General features: G+C 37.8%; 1 protein-coding gene across 1 annotated transcript; it reads right to left on the bottom strand.

Moving 5' to 3' along the window:
• Positions 1 to 2,162: 2,162 nt before the first annotated feature.
• il34 (interleukin 34) lies at positions 2,163 to 8,551 on the bottom strand. Its single transcript, XM_058387084.1, has 8 exons — positions 8,235 to 8,551; positions 7,696 to 7,775; positions 7,034 to 7,148; positions 5,232 to 5,341; positions 5,010 to 5,087; positions 4,586 to 4,765; positions 3,536 to 3,698; positions 2,163 to 2,799 (listed from the first exon to the last, which is right to left on the bottom strand). Exons 3-8 carry the CDS (start codon positions 7,071 to 7,073, stop codon positions 2,753 to 2,755), a joined length of 618 nt encoding a protein of 205 aa, XP_058243067.1. The 5' UTR covers positions 7,074 to 7,148; positions 7,696 to 7,775; positions 8,235 to 8,551; the 3' UTR covers positions 2,163 to 2,752.
• Positions 8,552 to 14,029: the final 5,478 nt, after the last annotated feature.

The raw sequence follows: 14,029 nt of genomic DNA, 5'->3' as shown, positions 1-14,029 counted from the left end.
GATTCTTTTACAAAATGTTCACTTGCTGCCTAATATATCCCACCCACTAACAGGTGCCATGATGAGGAAATAATCAGTGTTATTTATAGTATAGTTGCACAAAGGAGGTACAGTATTTTCTTAGAAGACAATTAACATGATCAAAATATGCTACCTGTAGCCTACATCCCTAGGCAATCTAATTCACAGTAATAAAGTAGACAAAATAGCACAAAATATTTGCTGTATTGTTTTACAAAGACTAACTGTATATGACCAAAAGTGACCATTTGACCATCAGAACTCATATGTACTTGTTGAGCACTGCAGATTTAATCCACCTTTGCTTTTATAATGACTTCCTCTCTTTTGTAAAGGCTTCACACTAGACTTTGGAGCATGGTTATGGGAATTTGTTCTCATTCAGGGGACTGATGGGTGTCTTAGAGTTCCATTTCATCCCAAAAGTGTTCCCTGGGGTTAAGGTCAAGGTTCTGTGCAGGCTACTCGAGTTCTTCCACTCCAACCTTAGCAAACTCTTCACAGAACTTGCTTTGTGCACAGGTGCATTGTTATGCTCGTTTGTCCCTAGTTATAGTGAAGGGAAAATGCTACAATGCTACAGCATACAAAGACATTTTATACAGTTGTGTAATTCCAACTTTGTGACAATAGCTTGTGAATGCCCACACATGGATGTGATGATCAGGTGTCCACAAACCTTTGACCATATACTGCATATCATACCTAGATGATGGTCGGTGTTATATGTAACAAATTGCTGAAAATTATTTGTATCCCTACCATTTGTTTACTGGTGTATTAAAGCAATATCACACTCATGCTATTATGTGAACACCATCACAGCTGTGGCCTTGTGCCTGCAGCTGAATCAAAGCCATGCTGATATTTACTACTACAGCATTTTTGCTGGTGTGATATTGCTTAAGTTGACATAGAATGCTCATACAGTGTTAATAACCAAAGTCTCCATCTTTTAATACTTGCTGTAATGTGTTATCCCTACTGAAAAACCTAGATGGTCTGGCCAGCTACAAGCTGCCAAAACACTGTTAGACCATGTTTGTCAGCTTTTATTTTTGACTAAATTGATCATGTGACCAAATGGAGGACATTCCCAGCTTCAAATAGCTCAAGATACATCTTAACAATAACCTCAGCTGGCATCTGGCAACTCCATCTTAACTCCAGCTTAACAAAGAAAGCCCACAAACATTTGTACTTCCTGAGGAGGTTAAAACAGGCTGGCCTGAGCACCGCAGTTCTTACGTCTTTTTATACGCATATGGTAGAGAGTGTCATTACACCATGTATTGCATGTGTCAGCTGAAAACTGTTCAGCTGCACACAGGAAAGCTCTGCAGCATGTTATGAAGTCTGCACAGATCACTGACAGCAGTTTTTCAACAATTGAGATGATCTACATCAACAAATGCAGTAACATGACTGTCAGTATCATGAAGGACCTTCTCTTGTGTACCTACCTCCCCTAAAGAAGAAGCAATAGGGCCAGAACAACCAGACTTAAAAACAGCTTCTTAAAAACTTCTTTCCAGAAGCAGTAAGGCTCACAAACTCTGTTCATGTGCATTAATACCCTTATGCTGTCTAGTTACTCATGTGCAATAACAGCATACACCACAAACTTTACATATGCACTAAGTGCTACATAACAGACTCTAATGTGCAATAACCAAGGAATTGTACATTTTTATTATTCACACATTGTACTGTTTACTGTTTCACATTGTACCATTTGCTCTTTACTATTACCTCTATCTAGTCTTTCTAAGTTATATTTTTAAATGTATATATTTATAGGGTTTTTTTTCAAAGTTGTATATTTTTGTCTCCTATCACTGGGACCTCGGTACTTAGTTTTGTACCGTTTCATGTACCACATTCTCTGGAGTGAAAATAAACCTTCCTTGATCCTTGATATTGTGTTATTTTCCTAAAATATCAGCTCTATGATGTTGCATTAACAGCTGTAATTCTGTTTCCTTTCTACCAGCACTAATAGCTTCTGGCTGTGGCTGAAACTCAATTGGAATTTTCAGCAGGGCTACAGTATCATTTTCTCATAAAGTCTATTTATAAATGTTAACACCCACATGAAAAGTGCTGAACCCACCGAAACCCCAGTAAATTTTCGCGTGAACACATGGGGGAGCCAGAGGGATGTTTATTTAATTTTTTTTCTCCAACATAGTTACTAGAACATTCTGTAGAAATCTCTAAATAAATAACATAAAATGCATTTAAAAAAATGGACATCGTTAAAAAAACATCATATAACAACAGACATGTAATATTTATGAGAATGTAGCTTATATCAAAGCGCAAAGCAAAGGAAACAGGAATTTGCTGACTAAGCCAGCAGTCAGCTAAACATCTGCATGTAATATACACACATACACACACACACACACACACACATATGCTCACTTCTATTACCTGTAGAAGATCACAGAACACAACACACACACACACAATGCTATTTTGGCACACAGGATCAAGAACATCATTAAGCACACCATTAAATATCTGTTGGCAGTGTGAATCCAGGGAGCTTGTTAAGTTAGCTATAGTTTCAAATTAGATATATAATATGCTATAGCAAAATGGATGGATAAAGGTCAAAATGGACGGCTTGTATGCTGGTGAACAACAGCCTTGTGAACACACCGCATGCCTGTGGCCTTTTTTTCTGCATTTCCCAGTAGAAAATCCTCAATTAGGGAACTTCCTATCATCCTTGTGTTTCCTTTCCCTTTCTCCAGTGCTGAGGTTTGCAGTCTGATGGGGACAAAAAGGAAACAATATGAGTTCACTTCATATTAAATACTACCAAAATAAGCATATGCGAGCACTAATTACACGGTCTAACTGTGTGTGGTTGCCATTAGACGACACTCATCAGTGTGTGTTTGTCGTGTTTTGCAGTGTATTGCCACGGGGTAATAAATCAGCTGTGAATCATGAACCGCCAAGACAGGAAGCCAGCGGGATCAGACACCACCATCTCGCTTGTCATGAAAGCCCTGTCTTTGACTCAGTCATGCTAGCATATGCTCCCACTCACTGTGTGCCTAGCCAGATACGATGGTCAGCTGAGGTTTTATCCCACCATGTTGCAAACCTGACCAACCGTAACTTAACAGTAATGTCTTAGTGTAAACCAGATGTTCTTTCCAGAAGTGCTTTCTCATTTTCCTTAACAAATTTTTATAACATACTTCATATTGAGATACACAAACTCAGCATAGCAAAAGCTTTAATCCTTAAGGCCATCAACCTCATAAAAGAACTCATAAAAAAAAAAAACACTATGCACTATACCCAATGTATCAACTTAACTGTATTGACTATCATTTTTCAAAATGCTGAAATGTAAACTGAAAGCCAAGCCACAAAGTCAACAACTTCTCACTTTTCTGTGAAACCAGTTGAGCAAGGATTTACACAATGACAAATCTGATCTTTAGTTCAACGTAATTTCATCTACAGTGTAGAGAGTTAACGGGTCACTTACAGTCATACTGTGTGCCGTTGATTACGAAGCAGTCCTTGAATAGGCAGTGCATGGACCGATAACAGTTGTCTAGTAATGATTTAGGTGTGACAGATCTCCAGCCCTGATAGTTTGTATCCTCCAAGCGTTCCTTAATATCCCGAATGACTTCTGGAATAGCTCCCTGTTACACAAACACACAGGCATTCATCATCAAAATGACTCAGTATAGCAGGACTTCAGCATCACTTAAGACTCACCCTGAGTTCATATCATACAGTTCATACATGTGAAAGTCTGATTCAAGTCAAAAATCCCCTAGGTTGTTAATAATAGTTAAGGGGTACTATATAAGCAATTCCTAAAAACCTAAACAAAAAAACAAAGATTGTTTATTAAAGATTGTCACAGAATTTTAGTGTCCTTCAATTCACCTTTGTTGGAATGTATTTGCATAGAGCTTTTAATAACTGTCACAAAGCAACTTTACAGAAATCCAGATCTATGTTTAGATTCACTTCTGGGTAACACCAAATGCTAATTAAAGATTATTACACTTCTATAACTGTACTCTAAAGTCAAACAGTGCTTAGTGAGCTGGAAAGATGCTCAGCTTGAGTATGAGTTGTGAATAATAAGCACAGAAAAGTCTTTATAAGTTCTGAGGTACCAATCTATAGTATGTAGAGGAAATCATCCCTAACTGTTTTTGGGAAGTGCATTCTTTAAAGTATTCATGTGTGACTATACAGAGCAATTCACAGCATACATGTTACTGTGTCATTTTGGCTTATCTAACATTAAAATTACTTCATTATTTCTTGTATGTGTGCCAACTGAAAAGTATGCTGCCTTGATTTAAGTATCTTATTTTTTTACAAGCATTAGATCTGAAATGAACATTTCCTCTTCTGTCCTTTATACCAATAGAGCATAATGCTATGTGTCTAAGATTCCCCTATTTCGTCATATGACAGATGAGCTCAGAGATCAGATGTGTTGAGGCAGTGGGTGGCATAAAAATGTTCATGCAGCTGCAAAAATGACTGCACACAAAGTCTTTGTCCTCACCTCATAAGGGTTCTGCTCTTGGAAGTTTTCCTCGATGAGTATGAATTGGTCATGGAGTTCTTTCAGGTATTTACGGCGTGTTGGGTGTTTCTCTGGCAGCACAGTCAAAATCTTCTTTATTCCTCTGTCAGTGACCTCGAACCACAATTCCTGGAGATCCCTCAAATCTGCAGAGTCATTCTATGAGAAACAAATGACAGATTGGATGTGATTTGGCAAAAAAAAACAGGAAAAAAAAAAAACAGAAAGGTCAAGAGTCACGAGACGCATGAGGAAAGAACAGAGAATGAGTGAATATCAGGAGGAAATTGTGACATCATAGGTTAAAGAGGCACAGTATTAAAGTGAGTGTGAGAAGAGAGGCAGTTGTGGAATGTGTGGGATTAAGCCATAGTAAACCAATGAGTCAGGGGCAGTTGCTCACCAGCTTACTGATATTTTTCAGTCTGAAGACCTCTTCATAACGCACTTGTAGGGTGTAGTTAATAGGAAAGTTATGTTTCTGAAAATAGAATAATGGAAAACATAAAAAGTAGTATGTCACTTTATGTGAAGTAAGAGGGGAAAGAATAAATAAACAGTGATACTTGTAGCACTGCTTTCTTTCGACTTCACAAACACCAGCATTTTAAAAGTATTACTTTACCAAATATCGTTTCCTTAATGATGCATTGAGCCGATCTTCCAGAGTTTTCAGAGATGTGCAGAACTGAGGTGTTAGAGTGCTCATCCAGATTGGTAATGCCCACATCAGACCTGAAGAGAAAACAATAGAAAGAGAGAGAGAGAGTCTAGCATTATATAAACACAGTGGTACTGTATCCAAAATAACAATGCACATTCTTAATTTTATACTATAAACGAGTAGCATGTGGAAATGTATCTGCTAACTAGCACAAATATAAAGCTTCTGGTAAAGCAGTCTTAGAGTATTGTTTAATCATTTCTATGGTTTTTGGCACAGCATCAGTGACAGTTTAATGAGCTGGATTGTTTATGTTAAGGTCCTGGAATTGAGAGCACCTCTTCTATTTGAATCATATACACACAACCACTGCTTCCTGTTAAACAAAGCAACTACAACCTCAATGGTCTATCATGTTACTTATCTTCTGAGCTGGTTTTATTACTTACGTAAGTATGTTTGTTTTGTAGTTTGTTCACTTTAAATATAACACTCACAAGAAACTGCAGAGAGAAAGACGGTTGCAAAGTTTACTCAGATCAGGGCCCATAAGACAAAAACCATGAAATTAAGGGACGAAATTTCTTTAAAGACCCAGTGACTGTTGTCACAACAAAAAAAAGATAAAGTGTTAAAGGAAGCAGCTATCTCACCAAGTCGAAATCAAAACCTCAAACCACTCCTGGTTTTGCAAAGAAAATAATCATGCTCTTTCAACATAGTGCACACTTTTGCCAAATACATTTTTATACATTGTACAGACTAAAAATAAGTGACCAAATTATTTTCTCCAAAGCACTTGTCTATGTATTGTGTATTTCATCTCCTCCCTAAAGCAAACAATTCCAGAAATAAATGAAACACCGAATAAATACGTACAAGCCATAAGGAGCCACAAAACAATTACATCTTCAACATTGCTACACTGTAATTCACTGTGAAATTGGTCAGTGGTATAAGGCACATGGTTTCCAGAAAGTTACAATCCCACTGGGAGCAGCTGAACCATAGGAGTAAAATATATGTAGATTAAATCATGTGCTTATTGTACTAGAGAGGCTATTATAGTTGAAACTAAGTGATTGTGACTGCATAACTCAAGGCTAAGAGAGAGGGATACAGACACAGACAGGGCTGCCAGTCTTGTTGTTCAGCTGAGCCGCACTTCAGACAACACTCTTCGAATTGGCTACAGGATTATATATATAGATCCCAGTCATAGCTGTATCCTTCTGAACTCAGTCCCCCTTATTTAGCTTTCTTTTTCTCCTTCTAATCACCCTTTCAAGTATTTTTTCTGTATCTTTCTGTCTCATCAGTTGAGGAAGTGGTGAGACCAAAAAATTGCTGAAGCAGGATCCTCACCTAAGACTTGTTGAAGTGACACATTATGCACAACAAACCCATACAGTAGCTCAGTAGCTGTCAAAAACCACGAGATGACTAGCATCATTCTGCGTCACTCCATCTTCAGTAATATGAATTTTCTCTTGGTGACAAACTACATCTGGGTTTGCTCAGGATGTGCTCAATCTTCTTCATTTTCACTCCATCAAGATTTAAAGGTCATGAGCAACTTCTACAAAGCTCCAAGGTCATCCCTTTCAACTACTTTTAGCTATCTCATTTTGATGACTGACAGATGACAAAGACAGAAATCCCAACATAAAAAAAAAAAAACTTGACGATGTGAAATGTGAAACAGATGTACCCAAAAGAGATTATTTAAGACTAGAGTGACCCTTTTCAAGGGCCCCACTTACCCAGAAACACCATAAGGAGCCAAGCTTCAAATCGGACCATGCTTCTGCTGAAGTTCTAGTCTCTCTACTCAAGTGAAATCAGGCGCAAACACAAACGTCTCCAAACTTTTCCCACCTGGAACAACAGATATAGAGCAGGCAAAGGCATCAGCATAGACTTTTCTGTCATTTCATTCATGCAGATGGTTAGTAATTGTTAGGCACCTACATGTACATGCACGTAAGTGTAACAAAAACAAGGCAAAGTTGTCTGAAACAGTCATGTGATCTTTGTGTTGTGCTGAATGTTCTTGCTGTAGCCAGTAGGCTCTAAGTTTTGGACTAACACAATCGGATATAGTTCAGAAGTCTGTGAAAGAGGGGCTGCAATTCTAAAGGACAGTAAATGAAATCAGATGTGTTTCCCTAAAAGATGAAACTTTAGTCCTTCTTTTATATGCCATCATATGCCAAATCCCATGAATATTCTGTCCCATTTCTACACATCTGTTTGACATAAAAAAAAAAAAACCTTCACTGAATTGATTTGAAATTGGATTTTTGCTCTGTAAAGTGAGAATCTCTTCTTTCTATCTAGCCAGGCATTGATTTTTGAGGTAGAAAAATGATCTTTTTCCAGCAGAACACCTTAGTATTAGTAATAAATTATTTTCAGAACTTACCGGACACAGTCACGTGCTGGGTAACCCTTTCCCCGGGCTTATGCGGGCTGCTTCAGTGCTTGGTGTCTTCCAAGGAGTGCCTACAGAAAAATGAACGGATATAACTGACCGACTACAAAAACGAACATATGTGCTGAAATATTGGCGCTTGAAATTGCATATATTGTACATGGCCAGAATAAACGAAAAATAAGTGACCAGGATAACTTCAACTGCGTCAGATTTTCTGGTCACCAACAAGAACGAAAGGCAAACCAGTGGATTCTAATGCAGCCACGGCTCAAGTGTAAAATATAAAAGTGTGATGAAAAGCAGATGCATTGCGCAACGAAGAGCACATGTGCGTAAAAGGCAAAAAAAAAGCAAATGAAAAAGCACTGCATTAATTAATTAAATGGTGCACAGAACACCGCAAATAAATACCCAGCGTCTCGATTAGAGCTTTAAAATTCCAACAAAAGCTGAGAAAGGTGTCTCAGTGCCAAATACACTTGAGAAATAAAAAAAAAATCAGGTTCGAGAAAGGAAAGTCCACGCACCTCTTTCAATTAGGCTTTCCGATGTTAATGTTCAACGCCTGGCTCTGATCGCGCCACAGTGCGCAGTCAAGAGGTCCTTATTAGTCTTGACGTGTGTTTAAAAAAAAATCCTTCCTACTCCGTCATTATATCTTGTAAAGCCCCCAGTACGAGAACCCGTGTATATCTGGAAATTCCCACGGCGAGCCTTTTTTTTTAACGCTGACTCTCTGCGTGTGAACTCGCGTGGTCGTCGCAGCTTGCTTGAGTTCCTTCAGAGCTGAGATCACTGGGCTGCATTTTACTTTCACTTTTCAGCTCGATTAGCCCGGCCCTGACCCAAAGCACAGAGCTCACTTGTTTACCGATCTGTTCATCTGCTCACTGCAAAGCACATTCTTACCACAAGATCAACATTAATCATTTACACTAACAGAGTTCCGTGAACAATTATTTGCACCATTGGTTTAACTGAGTTCTTATGAACTTAACTGGACGTGTTTAATTAGACACTCATAATGTTGACTGTACATGAAATGATTTCTGATATACAGGTTTTTTTTTCCCCCCTAAGCCCTGACTGTCTGAACATTAAAGCAACAGTTTATATACACCGACTAGGCATAACATTATGACCACGTGCTTAATATTGGTGTTTTTGCCTGGTCCATCATGCACCTTTTCATATTCCATATGATCCATATTTTGACACCTTTCTATCAGAACCAGTATTAACTTCAGCAGTTTGAGCAACAGTAGCTCGTCTGTCAGATTGGATCACACGGGCCAGCCTTCACTCCTCACATATATCAATGAGCCTTGGCTGTCCATGACCCTGTCACCGGTTCACCACTGTTCCTTTCTTGGACCACTTTTGATAGATACTGACCACTGCAGACCGGGAACACCCCACAAGAGCTGCAGTTTTGGAGATGCTCTGATCCAGTCGTCTAGCCATTGTTAACTGTTGCTGAAGCAAGTTCTCTTGCAGAATTAACCTATATTTGCTCTCTCCATTCTTTCTTCAGTGCTAACAAGTACTGATGAGAAGGAACCCTCAGCCTAGGGTGTGTTGAGCTATGGGAATTTTCAGGTTTGTGTCACACAGAGTGCGATATGACCTTGATCATATCTGCTGATTAACCTTTTTATAAATTTGCTTTCATATGGTATTTTTTGAGTGATGGGTCCTTTCACACTCTCCTATATAAAGTAGTGATCTTAACATGGTGCAACAAGTAATTGTTGATCTCTCTGTGGCTTCTCTCATGTCTCCTACATGTTTGAGCACAGAGGTGGCCTTTTCTTGGCATGGGTGTATGGGTTCCTGGGTAGTGTAATACAGCTTCCACTTTCAGATTACTGATCCCACTGAAATCCATCCATCTATCTATCTGTTTATCCATACCTTCCAAAAGTATCGGGACTGAAAGGCCAACCCTTAAAACCTCTCAGACCAATATCAAAAGATGAATGAGATGATAACTAGATTATAAACTCCAGAACAATAAACTGCCAAACGTCCTGCTTTTACAGAGGTTCTCAAACTCCTGTTGACTAACTAATCATGTGTGTGTGTGTGTGTGGGTGCCTGTGTTTCATTAGTAACAACTGGCTGCTTATTATGCACTTCAAGATTGTGGAGGTGTGGAGTGAATGACTAAATATTGAAGTCTGTTGTGTTTCCTGTTGTCACTTCAGGTTAAATGCTTTTTTTAGAAGACCACTTAGTTGCAGTAGGTGTAGTGATGAAAATTTAGTGTGAAGCACAGCAGACTCCTTAGTAAATAATTTTATGTAATCTTTCCTTGCTATCATTCAATGTTGTAATGAATGTACCATAGTTCAGGGTTGGGTTAAAGATGACTCACTTAATTACATGTTAAAAACATGTGAATGCATGTCTTGAATTCATGGTTTAGTAATTTGGGATAGCTTTAGTTTAGGTTACAATTTTACAGAGCTTCTCAAAGTAAAACTCAACTTTAAATTAATCTAATCTAATCTAATCTAATCTAATCTAATCTAATCTAATCTAATCTAATCTAATCTAATCTAATCTAATCTAATCTAATCTAATCTAATCTAATCTAATCTAATCTAACCTAACCTAACCTAACCCACACTATGATTAATTCTTATTATTTCTATTCTATTTGTCTCAGGGCACTGGTGGCTCAGTGGTAGGTTTCTCGCCTATCATGCGGAAGGCACCGGTTTAATTCCCAGCCACTAGATGTAGTGCCGGTCCCAAGCCCGGATAAAATGGGAGGGTTGTGTCAGGAAGGGCATCCGACGTAAAACCTGTGCCAAGTTGATGTGCGACCCGGTTGGTCCACTGTGGTGACCCCTCACACACGTAGGGAGCAGCTGAAAGATCAACATTTCTATTCTATTTTGAGCTTAATTTAAATGAATCAAACTGAATTTAGTGTATTTATATGCACATTCAAAGGAGGAATAGGCTGGGTTTTTATTTCACTGTTGTATAATGTATATAACTATGACAAATAAAATCTTGAACCTTGAAATTTGATCTTATGTACAGTATATATATGTCATAAATATGTGGAAGATATTGGCAACTTCTTGTTTGGTGCTTACAAAACCTTCTTAAATGTTGATTTGTTGTTGGTTTCTTCAAGCAAACAAATTACCACAAGAGCAACATAACTTTCGACTTTCATTACTACAGGAAAAAACAAAAAAATGCTATTTTAAACTGTCCTACTTAACCGTAGGCGCCAACATACCTAAATTCACCCAGTTTAGTTTCTAATCAACTTTACATTTCACATTTGTTTTACATGTAAACTGCACCTTTACATTTTATTTACACGGGAAAACATGAGCACAAGTAAAGTGTATGTGATTTTTTTCCAGACTTAATTTGTGTCCAGGCCTAAACTCTGCAAAGCTTAAAGCTTATTAACATTCCAAAGCTACAAAACAAACACACACTTGCCCTTACAGAAAAATCACACATATTTCATGTGATCATACTTTTTTTTTTTCTTTTTTTTACATGTGATTATGGAATCACAAGAAATGCATGTGAAGGTGCATTTCATCTCATCATGTGAATTCAAGTAAACAGGTGACTTCATCTCAATAATATGTAACTATAGTGAAAAATCTAACCAGTCAATTTCAGTGGGTTTTTAAATGAAACATCTAAAATAATCACATGCCCAAAAATATAAACTCATACACATGAAATATGTGTCAAAAATGAAGTAACAAAAACACATATGTGTGTTTAATTGTGTAATGTGATTATTCAGTGACATTTTCTATGTACGGGCGAGGAATCATCCATTTGATCAGTGTATGAGTAAAACTTCTCATCATTTGATGAGTAAATCTTACACTTTGAGAGAAGTTGAAATGGAGGAAGGACAGAGGAGTGGAGCCCCAGGCTGTGTGTTTAGCACAGCTAAGCTCTGAGACTGTAACATAATGTAAATATTTATACTGAACAAATTTATATTGCTTTACAGTAACATGCTTTCATTTGAAACTGCAAAACATCCCCTTCTGGTCAAGGCAGATCATTAAAGCAAGCATCTTAGAGAATGTTCTCTATACATCCAAGACAACTTGAGCAATTGGAAAATGAAATTAAAATCACATAATTACAATGTGATAATTGTGTAAAAGATCTAATTTGTAAAAACACACAACAACTTCTTTTATCTTGGTCTATTTTCATACAATGGTATCATATATAACACAATACTGTTCAATACTACTTGCTGATAGTAACCCAAATGGAATTTAGCCCTTGCTTAATCTCTACCTCAGGAGATCATGCAGAAGTGCTTTAATCCATCAGTCTGTCAAGCTCTCCGAGCTTCTCAACCGTACACTACACTCTGCTTAAACAATCCGGTTCCCAAGCTTTCTCAACATTTATGCTAATACTCTGCCACCCATGCCATCTCTCTCTTCATCTCACTAGCCAAGCCGAATAAAGTGATTTGTATAGGTGCAGTGTACACTGGAACTGGGGAAATATTTGCTTCTCATTAAAATACCACTGAATGCCAGAGGAAATTTTTGAGTGACAAAGGAAACTCTTGCTTTCGTCATCTTGGGAGCTAAGTTGGAAATATGATTATTATCCCTTATGTAAGAGTTTTCTTTCTCCTCCTATTCAACAGATATCAAAATGGTAGAATCACTAAGCACATCACATTTCAACATATAAATAATGAATGTGTTTTAGGCCTTTACTCATTTATTTAGGACTAAATCACCTTCTAATTTAACTCCTGCTTACCAACACTTTCCATATTTACACACACTGCTTTTAATTTAGCACCAAGCTTTTTTTTGCCTCATTGTAATAATCATTTGGTCAAATTACAAACACAGTTTAAAAGCAAACAACAAATAAATAATACTACTAATAAAAAAAAACCCCAATCAAACCATATATTTGTGTGCACACACCCCCACATATCGCTCTCTCCACAAGCCACTGGCTGGCCACAGACGCCCACATGCCTACATTACTAATTCCTTCCTTGCATTCAGTGTGGTTAAGAAGCTGCTAAGAATGTCAAGCTGGGCAAAGTTTCTTAAAAAGCTATTTTGTGATGTAGCTTGAAGTGGGCTACGCCTGCCTGCCTACCACGCAAGTACACTCAGCTTGACCGTCTAAAGCCAAAACCACAGCCCGCATTGCATCCAGACTGACTCCTCTCAGGCACAGGCTGATATCCTGCTTATTTTGCACTTCCAATAATCCAAACTAATTTGCTTTGTTGAGTTTCAGCTAACAGAACTAACTAACAGAAGCTCGAAAGTGGACTGGGGGATTCCACAGCCTCCAAATCAAGGCACAACAACATCTGTCACATCAGTACATATGATGTCAACTGGGAAAACCCAGATGGAAAAGCATGAATGAAAGCCTGAAACGGCTTCCTAAATCATTACACCATTTTCATTGGAGATACAGGTATCCTACTGCTCATCATGACCCTTCCTCTCCAGTTATTCAGGATTCATTTTTATGAAGTTTATTAACCGGTTCTCAGTGTTGTTTAAGGAATTGTCTTTTGCTTTCTATAACATGAGCAATACAAAAACAAGGAGTATTTTATTATATATCTTTTTCTGCTGCTTGCCAAGTGTCACATTCATTGCAATGCATTCAGTAACTGGTGCTTCACACTTTCATATGTATTATTTATTTTGAGTTTGTATATATTTATGTATGTATGTATACATACATTGTATATATTTATGTATGTATGTTTGTATATATTTTTTGTTATGATTCCTTGGCAACAACAACAATAAAGTCTCTTCCTGTCATCCCTCTAATCCAGCTGTTGCTATCAGCCTTGTTTACTGACACCGAGAAAAAGTTGGTCTTACTTTTTCTAATTAGGGAACCTTTTGGTTGCTCTCCTGTAGTTTCTATAGAGACGTGTATAGACACATATGACGTAATTTTGACCGATCCTCTTAAAATAGGTCCTAGCCACCCTCATTTGTTTCCTTTTTTTTTTTTTTTTTACTCATATCAGATATGATGACCTAGACACGCAACCAGAAGTGTCATCTTTTTCATGCTGCCCCCTCAACATTTAATGATTGAGATTTAATTAGGTTACATATTTTTGACTGATGCTATAAATTCAACCACCCAAATTGTTGGGGGTGGAGGGAGGATCCAAGCTTGGGTCATTGCTTCACGTGTTATTTACCTATTCTATGAGCTTTTCCGGTTTTCTTCCACCTCATAAGACATTGCCCGAAGTCTGAATGAATGCTCTGGCATCTCATCAAGGGGGAATTTCCAC

The sequence above is a fragment of the Hemibagrus wyckioides genome, linkage group LG04 (assembly GCF_019097595.1).
Source record: "Hemibagrus wyckioides isolate EC202008001 linkage group LG04, SWU_Hwy_1.0, whole genome shotgun sequence".
Classification (NCBI taxonomy): domain Eukaryota; kingdom Metazoa; phylum Chordata; class Actinopteri; order Siluriformes; family Bagridae; genus Hemibagrus; species Hemibagrus wyckioides.
Note: the sequence above shows the minus strand (reverse complement) of the source record. Positions and strands in the feature narration are given on the sequence as shown.

What these genes read in the sequence shown, in the direction of transcription:
- il34 (XM_058387084.1), bottom strand. Translation starts at nt 7,073, where the DNA reads ATGGTCCGATTTGAAGCTTGGCTCCTTATGGTGTTTCTGG. An exon ending in GCTCCTTATGGTGTTTCTGG is followed by an intron (nt 5,342 to 7,033) that starts GTAAGTGGGGCC and finishes TTTTCTCTTCAG; the next exon opens with GTCTGATGTGGGCATTACCA. An exon ending in TGAAAAATATCAGTAAGCTG is followed by an intron (nt 4,766 to 5,009) that starts GTGAGCAACTGC and finishes TGTTTCTCATAG; the next exon opens with AATGACTCTGCAGATTTGAG.